We start from the raw sequence: 27,858 nt of genomic DNA on the forward strand, positions 1-27,858 counted from the left end.
GGGCTGTTTTGATGATCTAAAGTTATATGTTGTACAATATTCTATATTTATAATAAATTAGTAAATCAATAATAAAACTCCAATATAGTAAATTGATAATAATTGCCTAATTTTAATATGTTTTTTTGTTTAGGTGGAGGTTGTCCATCACCAGCTTTGGGAGTGTGTCCTGTTTGTCATACTTGTAGTTCAAATGGAACAACAACTCCAGCCCCAATAGCAACAACAGAAGTTCCACCAAGTAATGAATCTGTTATTTACTCTAGTAATTACCCCTCAAGCAATACACTTAGTGTTTCCTCCATGAATAACCCCCTTATTGAAATGATGAATCTAAAGAAAACTCCCTTTTCCCCTTCATCAGAATTACCTAAAGGATATTTTCCTAAACACGAGAAATTTGAAAAAATGAACTCTTCTTCTACAAATCATGGCAAGTCTCCGGACCAATGGCTTCGTAGATCAAATTTTAATAATCATGCAGAGATACTTTCTCGCTCTTCATTTATTGTATTTAGGCAGGATGAAGAATAGTTGTTTCACTTTTAGTTTGAATAGTATGTACATCTTCAAGATGTCTTTCTACCAACTTTTGGCATAAATAACAGTCACTCATAAATCACTGTTTTGCATTATACTTTCAATCGATTATTTTTTAGCAGTGTTTTATATTTAACTTTTTGAATGGAACAGTCATTGTCATTTTTTTATTTTTATGTACTGAGGCTTGAGATGTTTTAACTGTAAACCACGTTGTAAATCACGTTTTACTTGAAATATATTATATATAACATTTTAAGTGTTTTTACAGTTTTTTTTTATTAAAAAAAGGACATTTCAAGTCTCAGTACATTTCACATTTCTTCACCATCGACTTGCAATGTCCTTTTTTTTAGTGTTCACTTTTTTAAATTAGGCCATAGTTTGCAAAATTTAGACCTGTACAGTTGAGATACACTAACAGGTCTTGAAATATCAATGTTTACACTTTGGAAAAGTTGCTTAAGTGTTTAATTAATAAAATAAACCGTGTTTAACTTTTTTAAAACAATTTATTTTGGTTTATATTACTTTGTACATTCAACTAATTAAAAAACTATTCAAAAATTTAAATCAACAGTTTAAAATTAAAATCTTTTTATAAAAGTATATAAAAATATATTTTTTTAATTTTTATTTATGTTTTTAAATTTTTTTTATGCTAAAATTTGTTAAAGCAAAAAATTCAAAATAAACTAAAATGCTAGTAACTATAAGCTTAAATTATTTCAAATTATTTTAAGTTGATGGCCGATATGGACCTTGGAGTGATTGGGGTCTCTGCTCAGTTTCATGTGGATTTGGTGGAGTTAAAAATAGGTCCAGAGAATGTAACAACCCTGAACCTCAATACGGTGGACTAAAATGTTCTGAACAACCAGAGCTTGGAAGTGACATAGATACAATTAGTTGTAATTTTGTACAGTGCCCTGGTAAGCTTAAATTAAATAATGCATAATATATGCTTGGGAATTGCTTAATTCTTATATATTAGTCAAGTGATTTTTTTATTTTGCTTTATTTTTCTAACAATTAGTTAATAGTTATATATTAGCCCAGTGATATTACACTTTATAATTTTTGCATATTATTTAATGTAATTTTAGTGGATGGAATGTGGTGTGCTTGGAAGGAATGGTCCGAATGCAGTTCACCATGTGGAATAGGTAAAAAATCAAAGCAAAGAGAATGCAATTGTCCATATCCGCAGTATGGTGGTCAGGTTTGCAAAGGACAAAGTGCAGAGGAAGCCGATTGCTTTGAAAAAAATTGTGCTAGTGAGTTTGAAGCTATTTTATTTAATTTAAGATTTTTGTAAAATGAAAAAATGGTTATAGCTGTTATTAATATGTTTTGAAATCAAAACAAACAAACAAACAAACAAGCAAACAAATACAAACAAACAAACAAACAAACAAACAAATACAAACAAGCAAACAATCAAACAAATAAACGAAAAAGATATATAAATAGTTGATAAAGAATTCAAAATTTCAATTTTATTTTTTCTTTATGTAAAATCCTCTGTACTTTAATTGTGTTTCTTATTTCTGCTTAAATCATTATATGAATTACTAACTAGTTTTTTAATATACTATTCAATTATTAAGTTTTATTAAAATTTTATGTGTTAACTTTTGTTGTTGTTATAAATGAAATCTTAATAGAATAAATTCTTGAAAACTTAAAATAAATAAATAATAACTTAAAATAAATAAACAATTTTTTAAGTTCCAAGACAACTTGACATTTAAATAATTGACATCAAAATTGAAACAAAATTTACTTAGTTGTATTCATAAAATGAGCTAACTGGTTTGAATAAGTGATGATTTTTTTAAGAGGGTAAATGATTTTGATAAATTTTACAGTGGTATTAGGGGGATAAATGACTTGGATAAAGTTAAAGGTGATAACTGATTAGGATAAATGTTACAGAGGTATGAAAGAAATAACTGATTTAGATAAATGTTACAAACTATATTAAAGAGATAACTGATATGGATAGATAATAGATGGGTATTAAAGGAATAAATGATTTGGTTGAACTATTCTTAATTTTTTTTATAAGTTTCAATCAAAAGTTAAGATTTTATTTACTTAATAAGAAAAATAAGTTTTTTACTCTTTCTTTTAGAAAATGAGAAACTATAAAATATTTTAACAATTAAAATAAAAAAAAAAAAGCTTCTTAAAATATTAAGAAACTTAACATTGTTTTGGTTGAACTGAAAATCAGATACCTCACCAATTGACCCATAATTGACATCTCAAAAAAGTCTCAACAAAATGAATACCTCAACAAAATGATCATCTCAGCAAAATGGTTTATGACATTATTTGCTTAAGATGATTTTTAACTAAAATAATACAGTTAAATCAATGATTGTAAAATAATACATTCTTTAAAAATTTTAATATTTATATTCAGAAAATATTTTAGCATTTACTCTGTAAAGATTTTAATGTTTACATTCTTAACTGTAAATATTAAAATATAATTAAATATATAAATATATATAAATAAAATATATCGTAAATCTTAATGATAAAAATCTACTTTATAATGATTTTAAAATCTTTAAACAATGATGAGCCTATTTTTAAACAATGATGAATCTATATTTGTCTATATTTTTTTATATTTTTTTATATTTGTTTATATTTGTTTATATTTGTCTATATATCATTTAAATTTAAGTCTATATTTTATCATGTTTAAAAAACATTAAAAAGTCCTTCTTAAAATAAGAAGGACTTAAACAATATATAGACAAAATGATTTAGCCTTAGTTTTTAATAAAAAAATCAAGGATTATAAATTGCAGAGTGTAACACAGAACTAGTAGAAATAAGATGTAATAAACATTATTTAAGAAGATGCTGTGTTTCATGGCAACTGATAATGCAAGTGTATTTATGATATTTTTTGGTATAAAAATATTATAAATAATATCCATAGTTGTTATGTTACAAATAATCAATAAGTTTTATTGAGAGGGTAAAAAAATTAAGTTTTAAAATTTTGAATCTTCGTTTAAAACCTTATTAAAATTTTAGGAAAGATTGTGAGGATCAATAGCTCTAAAATAATATTTGTAGAAGTTCAAGAAAAAATAAAAATGTCAAAAAAAAAAAAAAAAATTTTAAATAATACAATTTATAATAGTTTAAATTTTAAAATTATTATCATTATTACCTAAATCATTGGGTTTTAGAATTACTATCTTTATTACCTAAATCATTGGGTTTTACAGGGTAAATATATTTTTAATTTTTTATAAATGATAAAAAGTCAAACAGAAAATATTTTTAATCAAAGTCAATTATATAAATAATATAAGATAACAATAACAGCTTTAATTCGAGGCCTAAACTGACTGCAATCGTGCTTCAGATGGCCCTCATCTATGTTGTCCATAACTCAGACAAAGGATTCTTTCAGAGAATCTTTGATGTTTTGGAGATGCTTATTAACATCTCTCTCAACAATGCTCCACACATAATAATCCAATGGATTCAGGTTTGGAGAGTTAGGAGGCCACAAGTATGGAGTGATGTGATCATAAAAATGGTCCGCCAACCATTCCTGAGTGTTTTGAGCCTTATGTGCTGGTGCAGAGTCTTGTTAAAAAATGTAGGGCCTTCCATTTCTTACTCTATTGATCCAAGACTTAACAACAGTACCCAAGACTTCAATATAAGCAGCAGACTTCAATATAAGCAGCAGAAGTGACTCTTAGTCCTTGCGGAAAGAAGTGTGGGGCATCACATGTCCTTCGTTGCTAACAACCCCCAAAACACTAACAGTTGCAGAAAATTGTGTGCATGACTGTTGGAACTTCAGATGAGAAAAACTTTGAATCAAAGTTTTTCTCATCTGAAAAAAACCAAAGCATGCCTTGCTCAGCAGGATGTTTCAGTTTGTTTAACAGCCTCTTGGACGTAATCAAACAATTCGCTGTGATGGTCTCAGACATAAACTGACCTCTCCTCATCACATAAGACTTGTAGCAAAGATTTTTATGAACAGTCCTTCGAATTGTGGCTTCTGAAACACCCAGGTCTTTTGCGATGAACCTCATTGACTTTTGGGGCTCTTGTCAATGATATTCTGAACTTAATGAATTAATTCAGGTGTTGTAGTCATGTGTGACTGTTGCTCATGCTTTTTACGTTTAGCAGCTCGATTACAATCACTATCATTTTCTTCTAACTCCTTGCGAACTTTAAGAACAAAAGATCGGGCGACTTTCAGAAATTGTGCAATTTGTAAATCGCTATGCTCTGCTTTTAATGCTACAATTACAGCATGTCTTTTCATTTCTTATGTTAGTTTATTATCTGTCATTTTTAATTATCTACAAAAAATAAAAAAAATTAATGTAACATAAAGAAATGATGGCATTACGCAATGTTCCCAAATAGCTGACACACCCTTTAGAATTATTATCTTTATTACCGAAATTATTGGGTTTCAAAACCTTTTGTAGGCCTCCTATGTCACAAGTAATATGTTAATAAAAAATTCAAAATGAAAAACTAAACCTTAAATTGTGGAACTTTGTGACACCCCCTGAAAAGATCTGAAAAAATCTAGTATGGATCTTGCAGAATTAAAAACTGTGACATTTTAATTCCTACTAAATTCCTACTCAAAAAATTTAAAACTGAAATTACTTTTTTTGGAGCATTAAAAATAAAATCTTGCAAAACGTTTTGTTTAAAAGTATGATTTCTTTGGAAAGCTAAACTTAACTGTAAATTCGTCAAGAGAAATCATTTTAGAGAAAATTATTTGTTTGAACACTTGTATTCACTTCTTTTTCAAGTTTTAAAAGAATATTTTCTACTTATCACTCTTCAAAATATATGTAGTTTTATATTTATTTATGTTTCCTCTTTTTTTTTAATGAAAGTTTAAATTAAATTTTTAAATAAAATAATAGCTTTGTTTTGGGAATTTTATACATTTACTTATAATAGCAAGATTATTCTCAAACAAATATTTATAAGTATAGTTAAAAAAAACACTAAAATAGTTGCGGTTTAAAATAATCTTTGCTGTTAAACAAAATTTGCATTTCCAAATGACTTTCTTTTTATGATCTAAAAGACCAATGAAAATGTAATAAATAAATGATACAGTTTTTTTTTTTGCTGAAAAACAACTTCGAAACTTAATAATCACAATTCATAAAGTTGCTAATTACTTGCATAAACTCATAAATTTTAAACTGATTTATTTACTTGTATAAATTGATTAGTTGCTACATCCTTTAAAATATTATTGTTTAAAGCTATGCTCTTATAAAAAAATGTTTTTATAACCAATTAATCATTAGGTCTTTCTTAAAAGGGTATTAAAAAAATAAATCCAAAATTTTGCAGACCTGACATTGGTTAAGTATGGCATTCTTGTGCCAACCTAAAATCCTGTGGAATTTGTAGGCTGTATTTATTTTTTTATTTTTTACGTTATTAAAATTTAAAAAAATGTTTAAAACAAATTTTTCTATAAAAAAGTAATTTTTCACAAATTTTTAAAATAAAAAAATACACTATACTTACATAATTATTAATTTTTTTTTATTGAATTCAGCAACTTTTGGATTTTTACTTAAAACTTGATTTTTAGAGAATATGACTACTCAAATGCCCTCACAATCATAAAATGATTTTATAAATATTAAATAATTATTATGCATTACAATAATAAAAAAATTAATTTAGAAAAGTTAAATCAGAAAAAAGAAATTAAAAGATTAAAAGTTTGATCATTTTTTTGTAATGACTCTATTTACCAAAATAAATTTAAAATTGTGCAAAATTTTTATTTGCCAAAATAAAAGTTTAAAATTGTGCAAAAGAAACAACTATAATAAGAGTAGATAGTGGAACGTAAAATTTAATAATAACTTAAGAAAAATGTTCAAGCATGTTTGTTGTTTTGTTTAATATTTAGTAGACAGTCTTAAAAGACATAAATATAACTAACATATATTTTGAATAATAATGTTCTTTAGAAATGCTTCCATCAAATAGGTTCATTAAGTTAAATTCTAAAGCAAAAAACAAATAAATAAATTTACTAAAAAAAACTTACTATAATTCCTAACCATGTAACCATGTAAACTACTGTTAAGCTTTATTAAAACTTTTAAAATGTCTAGTTATAGATTTGTAATTGTACTTTTTAACTATTTTTAGTAAATGGTAATGTAACATTATGGTCTGTTTGGTCTCCATGTTCTCGTACTTGCTCTAATGGCACAAGATTTCGCACTCGAGACTGTGCCAATCCATCACCAAGGTTTGGAGGCTCTGATTGCAGAAATATAGGACCTTTAGAACAAGTTGAAGAATGTTACAATATACTAGAGTGCCCTGGTAATATTTTTTTTGTGTAGTTAAGTTACAAATTTTTTGGAACTAGTTTAGAATAAACTTGTTTTGAAAGAGGATGCATTTAAAAAAAATTTGAACATTTTAAAGAGGATGGAAACTGGAGCCCATGGTCAGGTTGGAGCGAATGTTCTCGCACTTGTGGAGATGGAGTTCAGTATAGAAATCGAAGTTGCACTAACCCACCACCAACTAATGGTGGCAAAGTTTGTGATAAAAACTCTTGGGAAATTTTGTACTGCAAACTTGCAGAATGCTGTAAGTTATTTAATCATAAGCTAATGGTAAAAAAATATTTTAAATTTTCAAATTTTTTCATTACTTTAACTATGTATATTTTATGTTGTTCTTGTCATTTCATTATTTTTCACATAATTTTATTTTAGGTGATGTAATTTACAATAGTATTGGTTGTTTTAAAGATCCTGGTACTGAGCCACGCCCTTTACCTGATTTGCTTTTCACAGACAATGATCCAGATAATTTTATTGAATCTGGGAAACCTATTCATAGCATTGATTATCAAGGTTCAATTACTGATCTTGTTTGCAGGTAATTTGATTGCAAAAGTTTGGTTGTTTTTTCATTAAATGTTTATAATAAAGTGATATAGTTATTATTATTATTATTATTATTATTAATATTATTATTATTATTATTACTATTGTTATCATCTTATCATTTTTATTCTACTTCCTACTGCAAAAACTAATGCAAAAAATCCTACTGCAAACCAGGTCTTCTGGTCCAAAATCTTTTATAACATAAATTAAATAACACTATTACCTATGTTTTTTAATTTTCCAGCAAGCTGAGTATTAGTTTCCATACATTAATTAAATATCACAAGCTTTGTATAAAATTCTTTTTGAAGTGAAATGCATATTATTAACTTTTATTTTAACAAATTTTTATTCAATTCAATTAAAATAGAAGAAATTTAAAAGACCTTTTTTTTTAGATGTGCTAAATCAGCAAAAAATAAACTTTTTACGCACTTCAGTATTCAAAACTTTGGCGATTGTATGTCAGGACCACGTGTGTCAGATACGTACAATAGATATGGCCAAGAGAGCAGTTTTTCATTCAGACCTAACAGACATCCTTGGTCAGGATGTCTTGACATTGATCAATCTATATGCAAAGAGTCATCTCTTACCTGTATTGGAATGGAAAGCACTAATTTTGTTTATGGATTAGAGAATGGTAATTTTTATTATTAACTATATATATATATGGTATATATATGGTATATATATATAGTATATATAGTATATATGGTATATATATATATATATATATATATATATATATATATATATATAGTATATATATAGTATATATATATATATATATATATATATATATATATATATATATATATATATAGTATATATGGTATATATATATATATATATATATATATATATATATATATATATATATATATATGGTATATATATATATATGGTATATACCAGGTCTATAAACATGAAGTGAGCGTCGAGTTACAAATGTATCGATAGAGAACATTTGTTGTGAACAGCCCTTAATTTTTTTTTAATTTTGTTGCTATGACATCTGTCAAACATATTTAGTAAACATCAAGTCTTTGTATAAACAACATATTTTTTAATCGTGTTAAAAATGTCGAATTTTGTTTTCATTTGAAGAAAAGTGCTGCAGAATCGCATTGAATGCTTGTCGAAGCTTATAGTGATCATGCTCTATAGGAAGCAACATGCAAAAGATGGTTTCAACGGTTCAGAGATAATGATTTTGATGTGCGAAATGAAGAATGTGGAAAACCACCAAAAAAATTTGAAGACACAGAATTGCAAGCAATACTGGATGAAGATGACACTTTAAGTCAAAAACAAATATCAGAAATGTTAAATGTTTCACAAACAGCAATTTCTGACCATTTAAAAGCTATGGGAAAAATCCAAAAGTGCGGGAAATGGGTGCCACAGGAATTGAATGACAGGCAGATGAAAAAGCGAAAAACCACATGTGAAATGTTGCTGCTACGACACGAAAGGAAGTCAGTATTGCATCGAATTGTGACTAGTGATGAAAAATGGGTTTATTTTAAGAATCCCAAACGTAAAAGATCATGGGTAAATCCAGGAGAAGCATCAACATCGACTGCAAAGCCTGATCAGTTCGGAAAAAAGACTGCTCTGTGTTTGGTGGAACCAGAAGGGAGTGGTGTATCATGAACTTCTAAAACCTGGCGAAACTGTTGATACGCAACGCTATCGACAACAAATAATCAATTTGAACCGTGCATTGATCGAAAAACGACCAGAATGGGCCAGAAGACACAGAAAGGTAATTTTGTTGCATGATAATGCTCCAAGTCATACAGTAAAAGCAGTCAAGGAGATGATAACATCACTTGGCTAGGAAAAGTTACCTCACCCACCGTATTCACCAGACTTGGCTCCTTCCGACTACTTTTGTTTTCATCGATAGGACATGTATTTAATAAGCAACACTTCAATTCCTACAAAAAAGTTGAAAAATAGGTCTCCGAATGGTTTGCTCCAAAAAACGATCAGTTTTATTGGTGTGGTATCCACAAATTGCCAGAAAGGTGGTCAAAATGTGTATAAAGCAATGGCAAATACTTTGAATAAAATATTTTTTACTTTTCCATTAGAAAATAGTGTTTTATTTTGAAAAAAAAAAACTCATTTCATACTTACAGACCTGGTATATATATATATATATATATATATATATATATATATATATATATATATATATATATATATATATATATATATATATATATTCATATATATATATATATATATTCATATATATATATATATATAAATATATATATATATATATATATATATATATATATATATATATATATATATATATATATATATATATATATATATATATATATATATATATATATATATATATATATATATATATATATATATATATATATATATATATATATATATATATATATATATATGGTATATATAGTATATATGGTATATATATATATAGTATATTTTATTAAAACAGCAGGTTCTAATAAAAAAGTTTTTTATTAAATTGACCAAATGTTAGGTCTATTCTGTTGTTATAATACTCTTTTATGTTGTTTTTGATCTAAATGATTAATTTTTTTGTCTACAAATATTCTATCAGGTTCAAGTTAGAACTTTGAGATGACCATTCTAAAAGATTGAGGTTATTTGGTTCAAAGTATAGGTTAGTTTTCAACTACTACTACCCCAATACAAATCATTTTTTCTCCAGGATGCTTTAAAGTACTTTGTAAACAACTTAATTGATAAACTTTTCCTTCTTTTTGTCCAACTTTTTGGACTCCTATATTTTAAGACAAACCTATATTTTGACTCATCTGATCCCAAAACTTTTTCCAATTATAATATCAGCATTTTTTTGTACTTCCTTGCAAACTCCAGTCAATGTTTCTATTATTTGACAGTTATGGTTATTTTTTAAACTACTCTATCTCTATAACCTTGTTTTCTGATATGGCTTTGATTGTTTTAGGTGTTTTGTGGTTGTTATTGAGGTTGATGATTTGGTTTGATGTTGTTGAGGTTGAACTTGAACTTTAAAATTAATACAAATTTCAAAATAAAATTATTTTTTCTCAAATTAATAATAATATTGCAATTAAATGCACTGTTTGTCTTGCACTTTTTGTGTTCTGCCAACCACAATAGCTATGGTAAATTTAAGATTTCTTTTTAGATCATTTTTGGATTTTTCATGTTAACTCAAGCTATCTTGTCTGCATCTAGTCTGCTACTAAATTTTTTTTTGTATCTAACTTTTTTATATCTAAAATTTATCTTTTATATCTAAAATTTATATCTAATTTTTTAAAGTTAGTGTTGTAGTAGTAAGTGCTTCATACGTGAGAAGTTCCAAGTTCTATCTCCACCTTGTCTCTGGTAGTACTGCACTCAACTTGTTTCTCCGTGCAGCGGCCTTGTTTGTTATGATTTGTGTTTCGGAGTTAAAGAGTTGAGAGGAGGCTGTAACCACAATAAAGCTGCCTCCATATTACTGAAAGCCTTCTCAACCTCAGGGTGGTAAATAACATAAAAAACTACATAACATTGTTGCTGAAAAGCAAATGTTGTTTTACTGTTGCCATTTTTCTAATTTTTAATTTCTGGGACAAAAATGTAATATTGGTAATTTTCATTTATGGGTACATCAAATTGTTTATGTGTATGTTAAATTGTTTAATTTACTCAATTGGCACAAAAGCAAAAAAATTGATAAGCAATTTACATTGCTTGTCAATTTTTTTACTTTTTTGGCAATTGAGTAATTTGTTTTTCTGGTCTTTATTTTTTTAGTTTAATGAAAGTCTTTATATTAAACAAAAAAAAATAAAGACAAGAAAAATAAATTTTTTTTTGATTTGTTTATTTAAAGTTTAATATATATATATATATATATATATATATATATATATATATATATATATATATATATATATATATATATATATATATATATATATATATATATATATATATATATATATATATATATATATAGGCCCTATATATATATATATATATATATATATATATATATATATATATATATAGACACAGTACTGTGAGTATGTTTTAGACCACTTAGATTTTTTCGAAAAATCCTGGAAAATTCTTCTCTAATATTTTGTAATATATATAATAAGTTTGTAGTTCTATATTATAAACTTATTAAAACATGTGTATTTCACACAAAATATGGAACAATTACAAACTTTTTAATGTCAAACTTCATAAAAAACTTCAGGTCCAGGTAATCCCTATATTATGCTCTATAATATGCTCAATTATATTCAAATCTGGGGAGGCCAGGTTATCAGTTCCAATACTCCTTCCTCTGCCATTTCATTTAATTAATTTTTTGCCACTCGGGAACAATGTTTTGGGTCATTGTCCTGCTGCAGAATAAAATTATGACCTATTAGGCTCATTCCGGATGATGCAGCATGGTGCCTTAGGATATCCACATAATGTTCCCTGGTAAGTCGCACCTCTATTTTGATCAAATTACCTACTCCAGATGAAGATAAACAGTCCCAAACTTGTAAAAAGCCTCCTTCGTGTTTAATAGTAGGGTTTAAACACTCAGGCTGGTAGGCTTCTCCAATTCTTCTTTGAACATATTGGCGTCTTTTCGTTCCAAAAATTTCGAATTTAGACTCATCGGTGTACAGAACCCGATTAAACATTTCCTGGGCCCAATCTTTGTGTTGTTTTGCATATTTAAGTCATTTTTCTTTATTACCACGCTGTAATAATGGTTTTCGAATTGCAACACACCCTCTTAATCTTGAGTAGGTGTTGTCGAATACAAGAAAAGCTGACATTTTTCCCAGTTGCTATGTTAATGTCTTTTGCCAGCGATTGATGCTTTTTTTGTATTTCTTAAAGAAAGGGTTTTTAAATATTTATTGTCATCTTTGTTAGCTTAGGAACTATATTAATATATATTATTAATTATATTATATATAATATATAAAATTATATATAATATATAAAATTATATATAATGTATTATATTATATATATATTATTAATATAATATATATATATTATATATATAAATATTAATTATATATTATGTATTAACTAAAATATTTGATTATAAAATATTTTGAATTTTTATAAAATACAATTATAACATACAGTTTCAAATTTTTTTAGCTGTGTCTGTTGATGGAAATTATACTGAATGGAGCTCATGGTCTTCTTGTTCTCGTAAATGCGGACTAGGTGATCGCTTTCGGTCTCGTAGTTGTACAAATCCTAAACCAGCATTTGGTGGAAAATTCTGCTCTGATCTAGGACCCTCACATGAGGTCACAGTATGTAAAGATGCTGACTGTCCAGGTATTTTATACACAGTATTTTTTGTGCTAAAATAAATCAACGTTGTTAAGTATAAAGGAACAAACAATTGATGTAGAAATCATTTTTATATAACCATACTTTATATATAAAAATAGCTTTAAATAAATTTAACAAAGAAGTACTTTAATTTATTAATTTATTTTTTTCAATTTAAAAACTTTATTATTTACTATTTTGCTATTTATAGTAAATTAGTAGAATAAATAATAAAGTAAATAAAAATAGTATTTACTATTTGTTTATTTGTAGATGACATGTTAAGATGAAAGTAATAATGAAACAATAATAATAATGAGTAATAATAATAATAACAATAATAATAATAATAATAATAATAATAGTAATAATGAAATAATAATAATAATTAAGTAATAATGTCCCATATAACAAGGTTTTATTGGTTGTAAATAAATGTCTCACAATTTCTAACTTTTACTAAAAAGACCTTTTAATTTGCATCAAAGAATACTATAATAATTGCTAATTAATAATTGCTATTAATTCTAATATTTCTGTTATTGATACACTTTATTCCACAATATTATTATATCTGTTATTATATCTGTTAAAACAAGTAATCTGTTATAATAGTACTATATCTGTATTATGTGTCACATCTGGTAATATCTGTTTGTACCTCATTCTACCTTTAATATTCATTTTGAGAAAATTTACTTACAATCTGTTTTATCTGGATGACTAAACCAACTATATTCTTTGAATCCTGATGTTGCCTTTTTTAAACAAATTTGATTTGAATCTATTTTTAAACAAAGTTGATTAGAATCTATTTTTAAACAAAGTTGATTTAAATCTATTTTTAAACAAAGTTGATTTAAATCTATTTTTAAAGTTGGTTTTTAAACTTTATTAGCATTGCATATTTTAAATAAAGTTTATAATAAGTTCTTTTTACTATATCCTAAAGGATATTTAAATTGCTATCAATTAATAAATATCCTAAAGGATAAATAAAGTCCCTGTTATTTATTAAAGTCCCTAATATTTATTATAGTCCCTGATATTTATTAAAAAGCCTGTTGCTATGACATTTTATCCAATAATACCTTATACAGTGTTGGGTAAAATCTTTTTTTTTTATTATTCAAAAAGTTGAAAATAAAAATGATTTGAGTTCAAAATCCTATAACAAGCTTCAGTTTTTTAAAATAAACTGTTTTCTTGAAAATGAAGATTTAAAGGGATAATCAATTTTAAAACAAGTAGTAATTAAGCCTCGGTTTAGTCAAGATCAACTTTATATTATATATATATATATATATATATATATATGTGTGTATATATATATATATATAAATAACTATATAATATATATATATATGTATATATATATATATATATATATATATATATATATATATATATATATATATATATATATATATATATATATATATATATATATATATACATATTCTGATTCACTCCCAACAAGGCTGCAAGCAACCACTATTAAGTTTGGATTTAAAAAAAAAAAATAGAGTTATAGAGCAAGGAAACAGTTGACAGACTTGAAAAGTTGTAGGTTGTATAAGTCAAGAAAACTTGAAAATGGGAGAGAGTTCCAAAGGGTTGAATTGTGTAGAAAAGACTAGACAAAAGTTTTTAGGCATGCAGAGACAGATGAGACTTTGCTGAATGGCTAGCTAAGCAATGTTGATATAGTTGATTGAATTAAAGCTCCTTTGAGCAGCAATCATGGTAGTATTTGCAAAAAAGAGAAAGAGATGCAACTTTACAACGATGGGAAAGAGGCTCAAGCTTAGCAGATAGAGTGGGTCGAACTACATTTGCAATGCATTATTGGACCTTGTTTAGAAGGGAAAGAGCATCGTTAGAAGAACCAGCCCAAATATGACAACAGTATTCCATACAGGCAAAAATAGAGAATGGAATCAGGAGAGAAAAAATGGCGAGGAAGATAAAGAGAAGCAACCTTAGCAGATGCTAATTTAGCTATTGATAGTATATATGGTTTCCATGAAAGGTCAGTAGCAAACAAAAATTCAAGAAGACATAAAGAAGAGAACTCAGTGAGAGAGTTGCCATGAATAAGAGGGTTGGCCTTAGAGAATGACTTTAATAAAGCGATTAGAAAGAAATGATTTGATAATCTCAAAAACTTCCCCAAATACACCATATGAAGCCAGCTTGTGAAGAAGATAAGCATGCTAAACTTTGTCAAAAGCTTTAAATATGTCAAGAGCAATAACCTCATTGCCTCCATCTAATGCACGATAAAATTTTTCAGTCACAGCAGTTAGCAAGTCAGCTGTAGAGCAAGAGGATCAAAAACCACATTGATTGTTTGACAGTGAATTATTTGACTCAAGATGAGATGTGAGAAATTTGTTAATCAAAGACTCAAAGACCTTGCTAACAGAAAGAAGGCTGATCAGACAAAAATTAGAGGGGTCAGAATGTTCTTGGAATTTTTGAAAATGAGAACAACAGACACCATTTCCCAGCATGCAAGAAAACAAGACTCAATCTTGAGAATTGAAGAGAGTTTTGGAGAACAATTTTGTAAGGCTATAACAGAAATTATGATAACTATGACAGTAATGTTGTCTAGACCACAAATCGTAGAAAAGTTTAATTGAGATTAGCAAAATTATTCTGCTTATCCCTTAAGTCTTTGCCTACAAGGCCTTCTACAAGACAGTAGCTGGATGCAGTTAACATCTGCCCAAGACAATTATTTTTTATTAAGACACCATCTCTAGCCTTTACTCAACCATGAGCCCCAAGGCAGGGGATTTTTAAGTTATAGTTAGTAATTTCTAGTCTTTGCCTAAAAAAGCACACCCTACAAAGCAGCTGTGCATGGGACAGGTAGTACTTGGTTACATGATACCAGTTTCAGGTTGATCATGATGATCCTAAAACTGACCTGATCTGAAGTAGTTAAAAGCAACTACTTCCTGTAAACAGTACTTTAAAACAAATCTGACAAGATACTAGAGATTAAGGTGAGATTTATAGTTAGCTTCACTAGTTATAAACTTTTATATTATGAACTTTTAATTTCATTTTATTTTCATTGCTGTTGAGATTTATCATGTATAATATAGAGTATCATGTATAATATAGAGTATCAGTAGTTCATTAAATAGATAGTATCTGTATTTCAATAAAGTTATTGAAAAATGAAAGTTGTTGCCATCATCAGTCATTTTCATCATTGCTAATAGTTGATTTACTTGGTCTGTCTTCTTATTCAAATGGCTTGTTCCAGTTGTTTGCTGATGCAGAACTAACCTATAGCTGAGTTAAATATTCATGAGAAATTCTGTGATGTTTAAGAACATGTGCCCTAATTTTTTTAAGGGTTTTACACCCAAATATATTTGTTGAACACAATTCAATTAATTGAGCAAATATTTAGTATTCAATACTTGTATATTGATTCTTATTATTTATCAAACAAAGGTTAATGTTAATTCATGATTTTCATTAAAAACGTTTTAATTCTATAAAATGTTTTAATTTTTTATAAGACCTCAATAATTATTAGCAATGTTGCTTATTTATGTTAATGGTTTTTAAAACTATTTTGTATTATTTTTTGTGACTATGTGTATGGTTAAAAATGAGAGATTTATATGATTAACATAAAAAGTCTGTCAAAATGCATTTAATAATTTCTCATTTTAAATAACAAAAAGCCATAACAGTTCAAAACATAAATAAAAAACTAAACAGCAGTAAAAGATTAACCCTAACTCTCAATGAGTGGACAAGTCACCCACAAAAAATAGTATTTTAGGGAATATGTGAAACAAGAATTTAAAATGGAAATTTATTAAATAAGAGATATTAAATTTGAAACTTTTTTTAATAAAAAAGTTGAAAGAAGAACACTCAGAAATAAGCTTTAATTTCAGAAAGGCTTTTTTAAAATATCTTATCAACCTTCTGTACAAGAGTTTCTGCTTGTCTGGAGTCACTATTTCCACTAGAACATTTCCACTAGCTTCATTTTCTGTTTCTGCTTGTCCTTCTTTAAGTTCCTCGTTTGTCAGCAGTGATAAATAGCTTAGTCTGAATTGCACTTTTACCTTTGTTGTCATTACAATTACTTTGTTCTGTTATTTACTGTTGTTGCTAGACTTCTCTTTTTTGTATGTCTCATTGGCTGACCACTAATTTGTGTGTATAAAAAATACTGTTCTCTGTATCTTTACTTTCACTATAAATAGATTATAAGTTGCAAGTCATTCTAGTTTGATACTTTTGTGTTTGGGCCAAAGGCTTCATTTTCAACTACTTCATTTACAACTACTTTCAACTACTTTTTAACTTCATAATTTTAAATCTTATCCAATTAAAACCCAATACTTTTGACAACAACAATTGTTGACTTTTAATAACAGCAAGTTTTGTTGTCATTGTTTCTATGAAATCTGTTTAAAATTGAAGAACATCAAAAGTCGTATATTTCAATTGTTCAAATTACTTTAGAACAATTTTTTAATAAAAACTAGAAGTATAAATATAAACTTTAAGTCAAAAAAGCATATCAATTATTTTAATTTAGTTGTTGTATTTATTTTTATTTTTCAATTCTCTAACTAAGTAGATCTAAAAAATATTTCTTTCTCTAATTAAAACAAGTTTTTTATTTTTATTTTATGCTTTATTTATTGTTGCCTAATAAAAAGATAAGGTTGCTCATGCTTATTTCATACTTAGACAAATAACAATGTGTTAAGATTTTTTTTTTAAGGCATATCTGCTATTCTATCTTCTATTCTATCTGCTATGCTATTAAAAAAATTTAAAGTGTCTCTGCTATTCAAAAAAACTAAAAAAGTAGTAATCTCAAAAATAAATTTTATTCTTTTTGTCAATACTTTCACTTATGAAGTTCTTTAATCAAAAATGTGTAATAGCTGTTACTGACATTTTCTGCTAATTGAAACAAAAGCTTTTATAGTTAATTATTGGAAGAAAAATATCCAGTAGATATTTGCTATATTGATTTTATAAAGCCTTAAGTACGGTACCAAATATAGGATTATTAATCAAGCTAAAGTCATATGGAATATCTGTAATTGGGTTTGTAACAAGTTGTTACTAAATAGTGATACAAGGTTATCAACCTAAAAGTTCAATTTTCTATGTCAAATACTTAAAAGTTTTAACTAGGAAGGGTATTTAAACAGCATATTTATATATATATATATATATATATATATATATATATATATATATATATATATATATATATATATATATATATATATATATATATATATATATATATATAAATAATAAAAGTATATTAAAATATTTAAAGAGCATTTACAACATATTTTTCGTGTATGAAGCATGTAAAAAGTAAACAGGTTTAACAAACAATTTTTTAAAATTCCAAGTTTAGATGAATTTATAACATAATATATAGAAAAAGTTAATTGATTACAAAAGCTTTTTAAGTAGTAAGAAGAAGCTAGATCAAGCCCAAACATTTATCCAGTGGTAATGTATTCAGTGTATTGAATAATTTTTAACATATGGTATTTTTTAAAGGACAAAGAACCAACAATTTTTAATATAAATATCCATTTATTTAAATTTCAGAGTTTTCCCTTATGTATTGCATAAGTTAAGGTACATCATTTAAACTGAAAAAAAATTATATTTTCAATTTTGAATTATTTTATTAAGAATGATTTTTGTGCTTACATAATCAGGATAGTTTTTTTGAATCTTTTTTGCAAATGTTTTTTTTTTTAATTTTAAATGCATCAACAATAGTTTGTAAACTAATGTAAGTTCTTATTAAGTTACATTGCAAGAATGGAATTAAGTTTTTTTTCTGATTCTTTCACTAGAGGTATTGAATACTTTAAAATTTGTTTACTAAAGGCATTGAACAGCAGCTATTATAAAAATTAAGTTGCCAAAAATAACACTTTATAACCACCTTGTCTCCCTCTTGATAGTTTTTTGAAATTAAAAGATAATTACATATAATTAAAATTTTTAAAATTACAAAATGTTAAAAACTTTATTTTTTATCATCAAATAAAAATTTAACGTGATAAAAGTTGATGATATAAAATTCAAGCTTCACAAAAAAAAAAAAAACCATATTTAATATTACTTTATAAAAAGAACAATTTTGAGGCACACATTTTGAAATTTGAAACATTATAAGACAACAATCAATGTTTACAATGAAAAACAATGAGATATCAATGAGAAACATATTTAAAATTTGAAATATTCATAAAAAAATAACTTTTAAGCATGTATAAGATTTTATAAGAACTTTTATAAGAACTTATATTTTATAAGAACTTTTAAGCATGTATAAGATTTTATAAGAACTTTTATAAGAACTTATATATTATAAGAACTTTTATAAGAACTTATATATTATAAGAACTTTTATAAGAACTTATATATTATAAGAACTTTTATAAGAACTTATATATTATAAGAACTTTTATAAGAACTTATATATTATAAGAACTTTTATAAGAACTTATATATTATAAGAACTTTTATAAGAACTTATATATTATAAGAACTTTTATAAGAACTTATATATTATAAGAACTTTTATAAGAACTTATATATTATAAGAACTTTTATAAGAACTTATATATTATAAGAACTTTTATAAGAACTTATATATTATAAGAACTTTTATAAGAACTTATATATTATAAGAACTTTTATAAGAACTTATATATTATAAGAACTTTTAAGCATGTATAAGATGAGCAATTTCCTTCTGTAAGTATTTATTAGTTATTTATTAGTTTATTACTTCTTTTTTTATTATTTTTTCACTTTTTAATATCTTTTTCACTTCACAATCTCTTTTTATTTCAATTTTTTATTTTTATTTCTTAAATTGTAATTTTTAACTTTTATTTTTAATCTAATTTGCGCATTTTTTTATAGTAAATGGGATGTGGAGTTCGTGGTCATCGTTTAGTGAATGTTCTGCAACTTGTGGGGAAGGTTCAAGAAATCGAACAAGGTTTTGTAATTCACCGCCTCCCTCTAATGGAGGTCTTAACTGCATAGGTAGTAATGTAACTATTGAAGTATGTGAAGTTGAAAAGTGCAAAGGTGAGTTTTATAACTTTTTTTTAATTATACACTAAAAATAATATAGCAGTAGAATATTTTGCTGGAACTGGTAATAAATCTTATTATAAAGAACTGGTTTTATTTCACACTGTTACCTAGTTTTGTAAATGTCTGTAAATATTTAATTAATGAATGAACTCTAATGAACAAACAATTCAATATTTGTTTACATTCTTATCTATTTATAAAATAAGCATGAAAAATGTAATGATTATTAATAAATCATTGTTAAGTATTTACTATATACATAATTATTATAATATACATAATTATTTATTATACACATTAATTTCTTGATGAAAAATTAACATATTTATTAATAAGAATAAAATTACTAATTTCTCCTATTACTACTACCTTGTGGATAAAATCAGGACAAAAAAAAGTCAGTTCAACATTTTCAAAAACCTTATAACATTTTATTAAAAAATCCTGAATTTTAAAATATTTTTTCAATGTTTGTAAGATTTTAATTAGTTTAGGTGGAAGGTTTTTCATTTGAGAAATCTTCTAATGGTAAGAAAATTCCTGACTTATAATAAATGGACATTTTTTAACTGAAAAATACACGAGTTTTTATGCCAAAAGTTACAATCATTAAAAGAATATTTTCCTTTTCTTAAGAATAAACTTTAAAAGGTATAATTATATACAGGTTTAACGCCCCCCCCCCTCACCTTGTTTTTTTGATATTTTGTAAAGTATACAAATTTATATTTTTCAAGGTCAAAATGAATTTGAAATCTGTTGATCCAGATTTTAGAACAAAAAAAAAACAGATTCCTCTTCAAGCAGGATAATCTTTGCTTCTTAAAATAAGATGAGGAGATCTTCGATCTTCTGCCAATCATTGCTTTTAAAAAAAAACTCATTTCACATCAATAATAAAATACAAAAGGTTTTTTGAGAGTTTTACATTTTATTAATTACTAATCTATAATCATCTTATAGTAATTATTACAAAAAATATTTTTCTTTAAAAAATTATGTTAAGAGTTTATGTGGCATCTTGGTTTTTATCTAAAGGATGTAGAGGCTTATCAGCTATTATTTTTAAGTGACATCTGTGTTCCTAAATTACATTATTATTATTATTTTTTTTAATTTTTAATTCATAGTCTATTTCTTTTTAGATATAGAAAGTTTTAAAAACATTGTCACTCTATCAATCCTGTCTTTTTAAATGTATTCAGTTAAAACATTTTTTTTTTGTGACTCTTCCAAATTCAAAGAATGCTTTATCCCCTTGATTGTAATTGAAGCTGAACTGGTAGTTATACCTTTAGTGGATTTAAAATTTTTACCACAATTTTAATTTTTTATTCAAATAATAAAGAATCAGCAACATTTATTATTTCTAAGTTATTGACGGAATGTTTTATAAGAATTTAGAAAAAGAATTTTTCTTTTTACTGGTGTGATATTTTTTTTATCTGAAATTTATCCGCTAGAGTGTGTTGCATAAGTTATTGTCTTTATAAACCCTTATAATATTATTATTATTTTGTTTGGTGGCACTTCTTTGATCAGGGTTTTGTTTGGGTGGCCATTTTTATAATTCATTTGGCTTTATTATTATTATTTTTATTATTATTATTATTATTATTACTATTATTATTATACTGTCGTTATTTAAAGTTATATAGCTTAAATAAATAGCTGCAGTATAAAAAAGGTTGAATAAAGCAAATAAAGAAGTTGTTTTTGCTATTGTTGTTGTCAAACTCATTTTGATTAAAATAAGGTACCAGTAATTGACTGATTAAGAGAAAAAAAATTTTATGACTGACATATTTTTAAGATTGCTTATCAATTATACAGTCTTTTATATAATTTTATAGTAATTATTCTAACAACTTACCATACTATATTCTAGCATACTGTTAAGCAATATTTTACAGACTATCATGTTTTAGTAGCTTTTTTTTTTAAAGCTTTTACGTTAGTATTTGACTATCTAAAAAAAATTAGTTTTAAGTATTTGAATGTCATTTGCTTTATTAGTTGACCATAATTTAATGAGAGAAAAATAAAAGCCATGATTTTTTAATTTTGTTTCAGTTAATATAACATTGCAAAGGCTATTAAGTATTTTTTAAGTGATACAACACAAGTAAAATATTTTATTAAAAATGAAATGTTGAAATTCATTTTATTTTATTAAAAATGAAATGAAAAATCTTTACCATCCCTTAGTTTAGGAACAGAAATTGAGTCTAATGAGACTCTTCATAACGTTTCTATTTCTTTAACTTTTGCTTTTTTTTTTGCTTTTTTTTCCCTCTTCTTTCTTTCCCTTTCAGCTGCTCTTTCTTGTTTCAGTCTTTCCATTTCAATTTTTTGTGAATTTTTCTTTAGATATTTCTAATATTTCTAATTGACCTTTTGTTAGCTTTTTCTTGCCAATAACAGGGAGACAAAATCTATATTTTTAAAATGGTCATGGTATAGATGACTCTCCATTGAATGCAGTATCTTCATTGCTTTCAACTAAAGGAGACAATACATTTGAAGGCTCTCTTGTATCCTCACCCTCTTCAAAAGGGGTCTTATTATTTGAAGATGTTTGTTTAGATTTAGTGTGAACCCTTTTAAGTTCTAACTCAGTTTTCTTCTACAACAGGAAAAGTGTTGAAAAAACGGAATTAGTTTTTTCAAGTGCCTGACTGGAAGTAAAGTTTAGCATTATTTCCATAGGCAGGCACTCATTTTTGTAGATCACTAATGGAGTTACAATACTGCTGGTGGCATTTGCTAGTGTTCAGTACTGTGAGACACTCCTTGTCATCTGAATTAACTTGTTGATATATTGTCTTATCTCCTTTTCTTGCAAGCACTCTAGTTCCTTTTGGGTTAAGAAAAAAGGCAGTCTCATTGTAGTTCAAGAGCTATGAGGGGTCCATCAGGACTTGTAAAGTATCTTTTTTTTAAGTATTTCTTAACTTCTGTCAACCACCATAAAATATTGTCCTGTGTCACTGATGCACAGGAAACTTGTAAGTTTTAGCTTATATGTTTAGATATTTAATATTTTCATTTCATATCTTAAAAATTCTTGGACCCATGTCCTCCCAGGATGATTGTTAGTAAAAGGATTTTCTCATCTAAGGTCAATCACCAACCTTTGTAAATTATCTCTGCTTTAACCATTTTCAGAACCCAGTTATCAATAACTATTTCCTTTTTATAGCTTTGGATGGTTTGAGATCTCATTTTTCTTTCAAGGGGTGACTTGCCTTTTAAGTTATATTTTAGACTATTTCTTGGTAAACCATATTTTTTAGCTGCTTTCTGGCTTGGTATATTATTATTTCTTACATCTTGAATGGCTTCCTTCATTGCCTCCTCTGAGTACTTTCAAAATTGGGCTTTTATGGCAGGCATAATGAATCTAAAATAGTACAAAAAAAATGGATTCGAAAGTTGACACTTCATTGTTCTTGTATTTGACAGACATCTGTTTGATAAACTTATTATGTTAAGAGTATAAAAAATAGTGTAGTTTGTATGAAAAAATAAAACATACATGTTACGATGACTAATGATAAACAAAGAAGTAACAGAGTAATCAACTAACCCTGGTCAATCACCAAATTATTTAAATTTTTTGATCCGATATATGGCCACCCTCATAACTGACCATAGATGGCAGCAAACAGGTAATAAATAACTTTTAATTAATATCAAACATACCTATTTCAAAATACAACCATCTAATATAAAAATAAAATGTATTTACCTTTTAAAATTAACCTTATTTGTGGCGTCTCCTTAGCAAATTGCAGAAGAAAACTTCAAAAAATAGACAAGAGCATAGCACATAAACATTAACTGTAAGCCATAATTGTTCATCGCTGATAAATGTTTGCTGCATTTATATGCGTACAACCAAATGCTAGAGAGTATTTTCCCACTAATTTTAAAATTGTTCTACTAGAGTAGGTTCTACTAGAGTATTTTACTGTTCTACTAGAGTATTTTACCGATTTTTCTTCTAAATAATCAATTACTGGTACTGTTAGTTACTAGTTAGTTACCGTTAGTTATCAGTTAGTTACCGTTAGTTATCAGTTAGTTACCGTTAGTTATCAGTTAGTTACCGTTAGTTATCAGTTAGTTACCGTTAGTTATCAGTTAGTTACCATTAGTTACCAGTAAAATAGTTTTTTTTTGTTTAAATAAAAACTTTAATAGTTATTTTCAATGTTTTTATTTGAAAATATTTTTACAAACTGTTGTTGGTTGTTAAATATTTTTACAAACTGTTCTTGGTTGTTAAATATTTTTACCAACTGTTGTTGGTTATTAAAGAAATATCAAATGAATTTAAAAAGTTCAAACATTAAAAAATTGTATGGTGTAATCATGAAGTGAAAATAATTTTAGTTCATAATTTGTTTGGAATTTTCAAAATTGAAGAAAACTGTTAAAATGCGATTTGTATAAATAAATGACTTATATAAACATCAATAAAATATAAAAACAAAATAGGTGATATTTTATTTGATTTTTAATATTTTTTGCTTGTTAACTTTTTATAAAATTTTATATAAAACTGGAAGTTAGAACTGGTTGCTAATGCAAAAAACATGGCAAAGTTAATGACCATTAAAGTGCATTGTAAACCATTAAAATGCGTTGTAGAACCCTTAAATAAAAAACCCTTAAATCTCTTATATAACCATTGAAATGCATTATAGAACCCTTAAATCTCTTATATAACCATTAATTAGTACTAAGTTACAATATCGTTGTAATAAAATTTATATACTTTTGCATAATTTATATAATTTTTATAATTATATAAATTTATATAAAAATTTGCATAATAATTAATTAATAATAATTACTTAATAATAGTTATTTTATGTACTCTTTGTATAATTATTATTTAGCACTAATATTTTTATTAACTCAAAAGTTTAAACTAGTTGTTCTTTTAAAGTTGATTGCAATTGGTCAGAATGGCTTCAATGGTCTCAATGTAGTGCAACTTGTGGAAATGGTGAGCAAAGACGTATTCGTTTACCAAATGCTCCAGAAGCTCAGTTTGGAGGAAAAGTTTGTGAAGGACCAGACGAAGAAGTTTTTCCATGCAAAGCTCCTATAAACTGCTGTAAGCAACATAAAAAAAAAGAAGATTTTTCCTGATTTTGAATTAAAAATTAGTGAAAAAAAATGCTGAACATATTTTTTTGATATATTTGACACTACTTACAATTTTAATTTTTTAGCTGAGGATGGTAGATACACACAATGGAGTGATTGGTCTCTATGTTCCAAAAGCTGTGGTGGTGGTGATAAATATCGCACACGTACATGCACTAACCCTAAACCTAAATATGGAGGAAGAGATTGCATTAAAATGGGATTAGGGTATCCGATTGAGCATGCATTATGCAACACAGCATGTTGTCCAGGTAGGTTTAGTATTTAAGAAATTTTACTCACTAAAAATTGGAACTTTCATATTTATATATATATATATATATATATATATATATATATATATATATATATATATATATATATATATATATATATATATATATGTATATATGTATGTATGTATGTATGTATGTATGTATGTATGTATGTATGTATGTATGTATGTATGTATGTATGTATGTATGTATGTATGTATGTATGTATGTATGTATGTATGTAAGTATGTAAGTATGTATGTATGTATGTATGTATATATATATATATACATATACATATACATATACATATACATATATATATATATATATATATATATATATATATATATATATATATATATATATATATATATGTATATATATATATATGTATATATATATATATGTATATATATATATATACAACATATATATATACACATACATTTCATGGTTGTATATACATATATATATATATATATATATACATACATACATATACAGAGGCTATTCTAGGAAAGTTATTTGGGCAGTGGTACCCACCGTGGCAGTGCCTGCTGTAAGGAGTTTTGGCGAAAATGTTGTCGTATATAGAATTTTTTTTCAAAAAAAAAATTCGTTGTTAAAAAAAAAGGTCCTCAATTTCTGAATTTGGGCGTTGCCTAAATGTGTTCAATGTTTTTAAAAAGGGTCTAGAATAGTGGCTGATATATGCAATATACATATACAATAACAATCAAAAGTCATTGGAAAAACAGCTTTTTTGTTATGTTTTTTCATCACTTAACAATTTTTAATGAAATATAAATTTTTAAAAATAATAAGTATGTCAAATTATATTATAATTATTAAATTAAAAAAAATTCACTTTTAGGAATAATTACTCAGAATTTTATAATAAAATGGAAATGCTCAAAAGTAATTAAACAAACTAAGTAGTAGGGTGGAGCGATTTTGAAAATTTTTGAAATTTGATTTGCCTGAGCAGCAAATCAATATCTTTTGGTGAAAAAAGAACCTTACTCTTTTTTTTTTTTAGTTTAGATGAGTTCTTGAGGTTCCTCTTTGGATTCTAAATTTTTGATGGGTCCTAATATTGTTTAAATTTTTTTTTTCTAAACTATATCAACTTGATACTTAAAAGAAGCAAAATAATATGCTGATTTTGAAAATAATATTTGTTTTTATTAAAAAATTAAAATTAAAAAAGTAGAGTTATTTTTTTCATTAAAAACCCCCGTCCTCAACAAAACGGGGGTTTTAAGGTATATTTTTGCAAGTATTTTTTTATTAAAAAAATTTTTTTAATAAATTTATTATTTATGAAACAAGCATTTTTTTCTGCTTTTTTTGAGTCCAAGGTTGATATGGTTTAGAAAAAAAAAAATTCAAAAATATTAGGACCTGTCAAGAATTTAAATTCCAAAGAGGACTCTCAAGATCTCATCAAAATCAAAAAATATTTTTTTACTTTTATCTTATAATTAATAGACATTGATTCGTGTCTCAGTAATATTGGTTTTTAAACGCTTTTTTTTTTTGCTATGAAAATTGCTCCACCCTACTAAGTAGGTTCTTTAAAAATAAAATTGTTTCAACAAATGATAAATTTTCAGTACTTTTATAATGATTTCTGTTACATAATAGAGTAAACTGAGGTAAGAGTAAACGAAAAAAAAAAGTGAACAGTTTAGCAATTTTGTTTCCTTTGCATTTATTGAAAGCTAAAACAAAAAATCTTTAAAAATGCAAGGCACTATTTTGTAGAGAATTTTGTGCTCTATCTAAAGGTGTAAAAATTATTTAAAAAAGATTTAATTTTGCTTTAGCAAACCTCAAAATTCTCACCCTTTAAAAAAAAAAAAATATTTTTCTAAAAAATCAACTTCAAAACTCCCAAAACTAAAATTAAATATTATAAAACAAAAAAAACTGTTTTGTAGAAAATTATATGACAATCAAGATTCTCTTTTCAAAATTGAATTTGCTAGTTCCAGAAAAAAGCTATGAGCAAAAAACCAATATAAATATTTTTTGCGGAAGAGTAAAAATGCTAATTGCTCACACTTATGCATTAAGATGAGCGCGGTTAAACTAATTAATAGTTATTAACAATTTAAAAAGTAAATAAATATGGCAGCTTTTGCTATTTATCTAAAAAATTTTAAAACAAAATGACTCGTACTTACATTCGTAAAACGCAAACAACTTATAATGAAGAGCAATTGCAACTTGCAGTAGAACAAATCAAAAAAGGTGAAATATCACACCGTGAAGCATTAGAAGAATACAATTACATGGTAGAGGTACAACGGTAGTTGTACCTCTACCATGTGATTGGACATTGTTGCGCACACACTTGTGAAAAGTTTTTCCTGGTATGTTGTACAACATTTAATTTG

At 25.8% G+C, this 27,858-nt stretch overlaps 1 protein-coding gene across 2 annotated transcripts in view; it reads left to right on the top strand.

Annotated features, from left to right (window-relative positions):
- Positions 1-27,858, top strand: part of LOC100208856 (uncharacterized) — a 123,833-nt gene that overhangs the window by 34,791 nt on the left and 61,184 nt on the right. For both annotated transcript variants that reach the window (XM_065799988.1, XM_065799987.1), the window contains exons 19-29: positions 134-241; positions 1,284-1,472; positions 1,647-1,817; positions 6,751-6,930; positions 7,036-7,203; positions 7,332-7,497; positions 7,907-8,151; positions 12,690-12,875; positions 19,839-20,009; positions 24,976-25,146; positions 25,265-25,450. In XM_065799988.1, the coding sequence (XP_065656060.1) occupies positions 134-241; positions 1,284-1,472; positions 1,647-1,817; positions 6,751-6,930; positions 7,036-7,203; positions 7,332-7,497; positions 7,907-8,151; positions 12,690-12,875; positions 19,839-20,009; positions 24,976-25,146; positions 25,265-25,450 (1,941 nt within the window). The remainder of the gene's footprint in view (positions 1-133; positions 242-1,283; positions 1,473-1,646; positions 1,818-6,750; positions 6,931-7,035; positions 7,204-7,331; positions 7,498-7,906; positions 8,152-12,689; positions 12,876-19,838; positions 20,010-24,975; positions 25,147-25,264; positions 25,451-27,858) is intronic.

The sequence above is a fragment of the Hydra vulgaris genome, chromosome 06 (genome assembly GCF_038396675.1).
Source record: "Hydra vulgaris chromosome 06, alternate assembly HydraT2T_AEP".
Classification (NCBI taxonomy): domain Eukaryota; kingdom Metazoa; phylum Cnidaria; class Hydrozoa; order Anthoathecata; family Hydridae; genus Hydra; species Hydra vulgaris.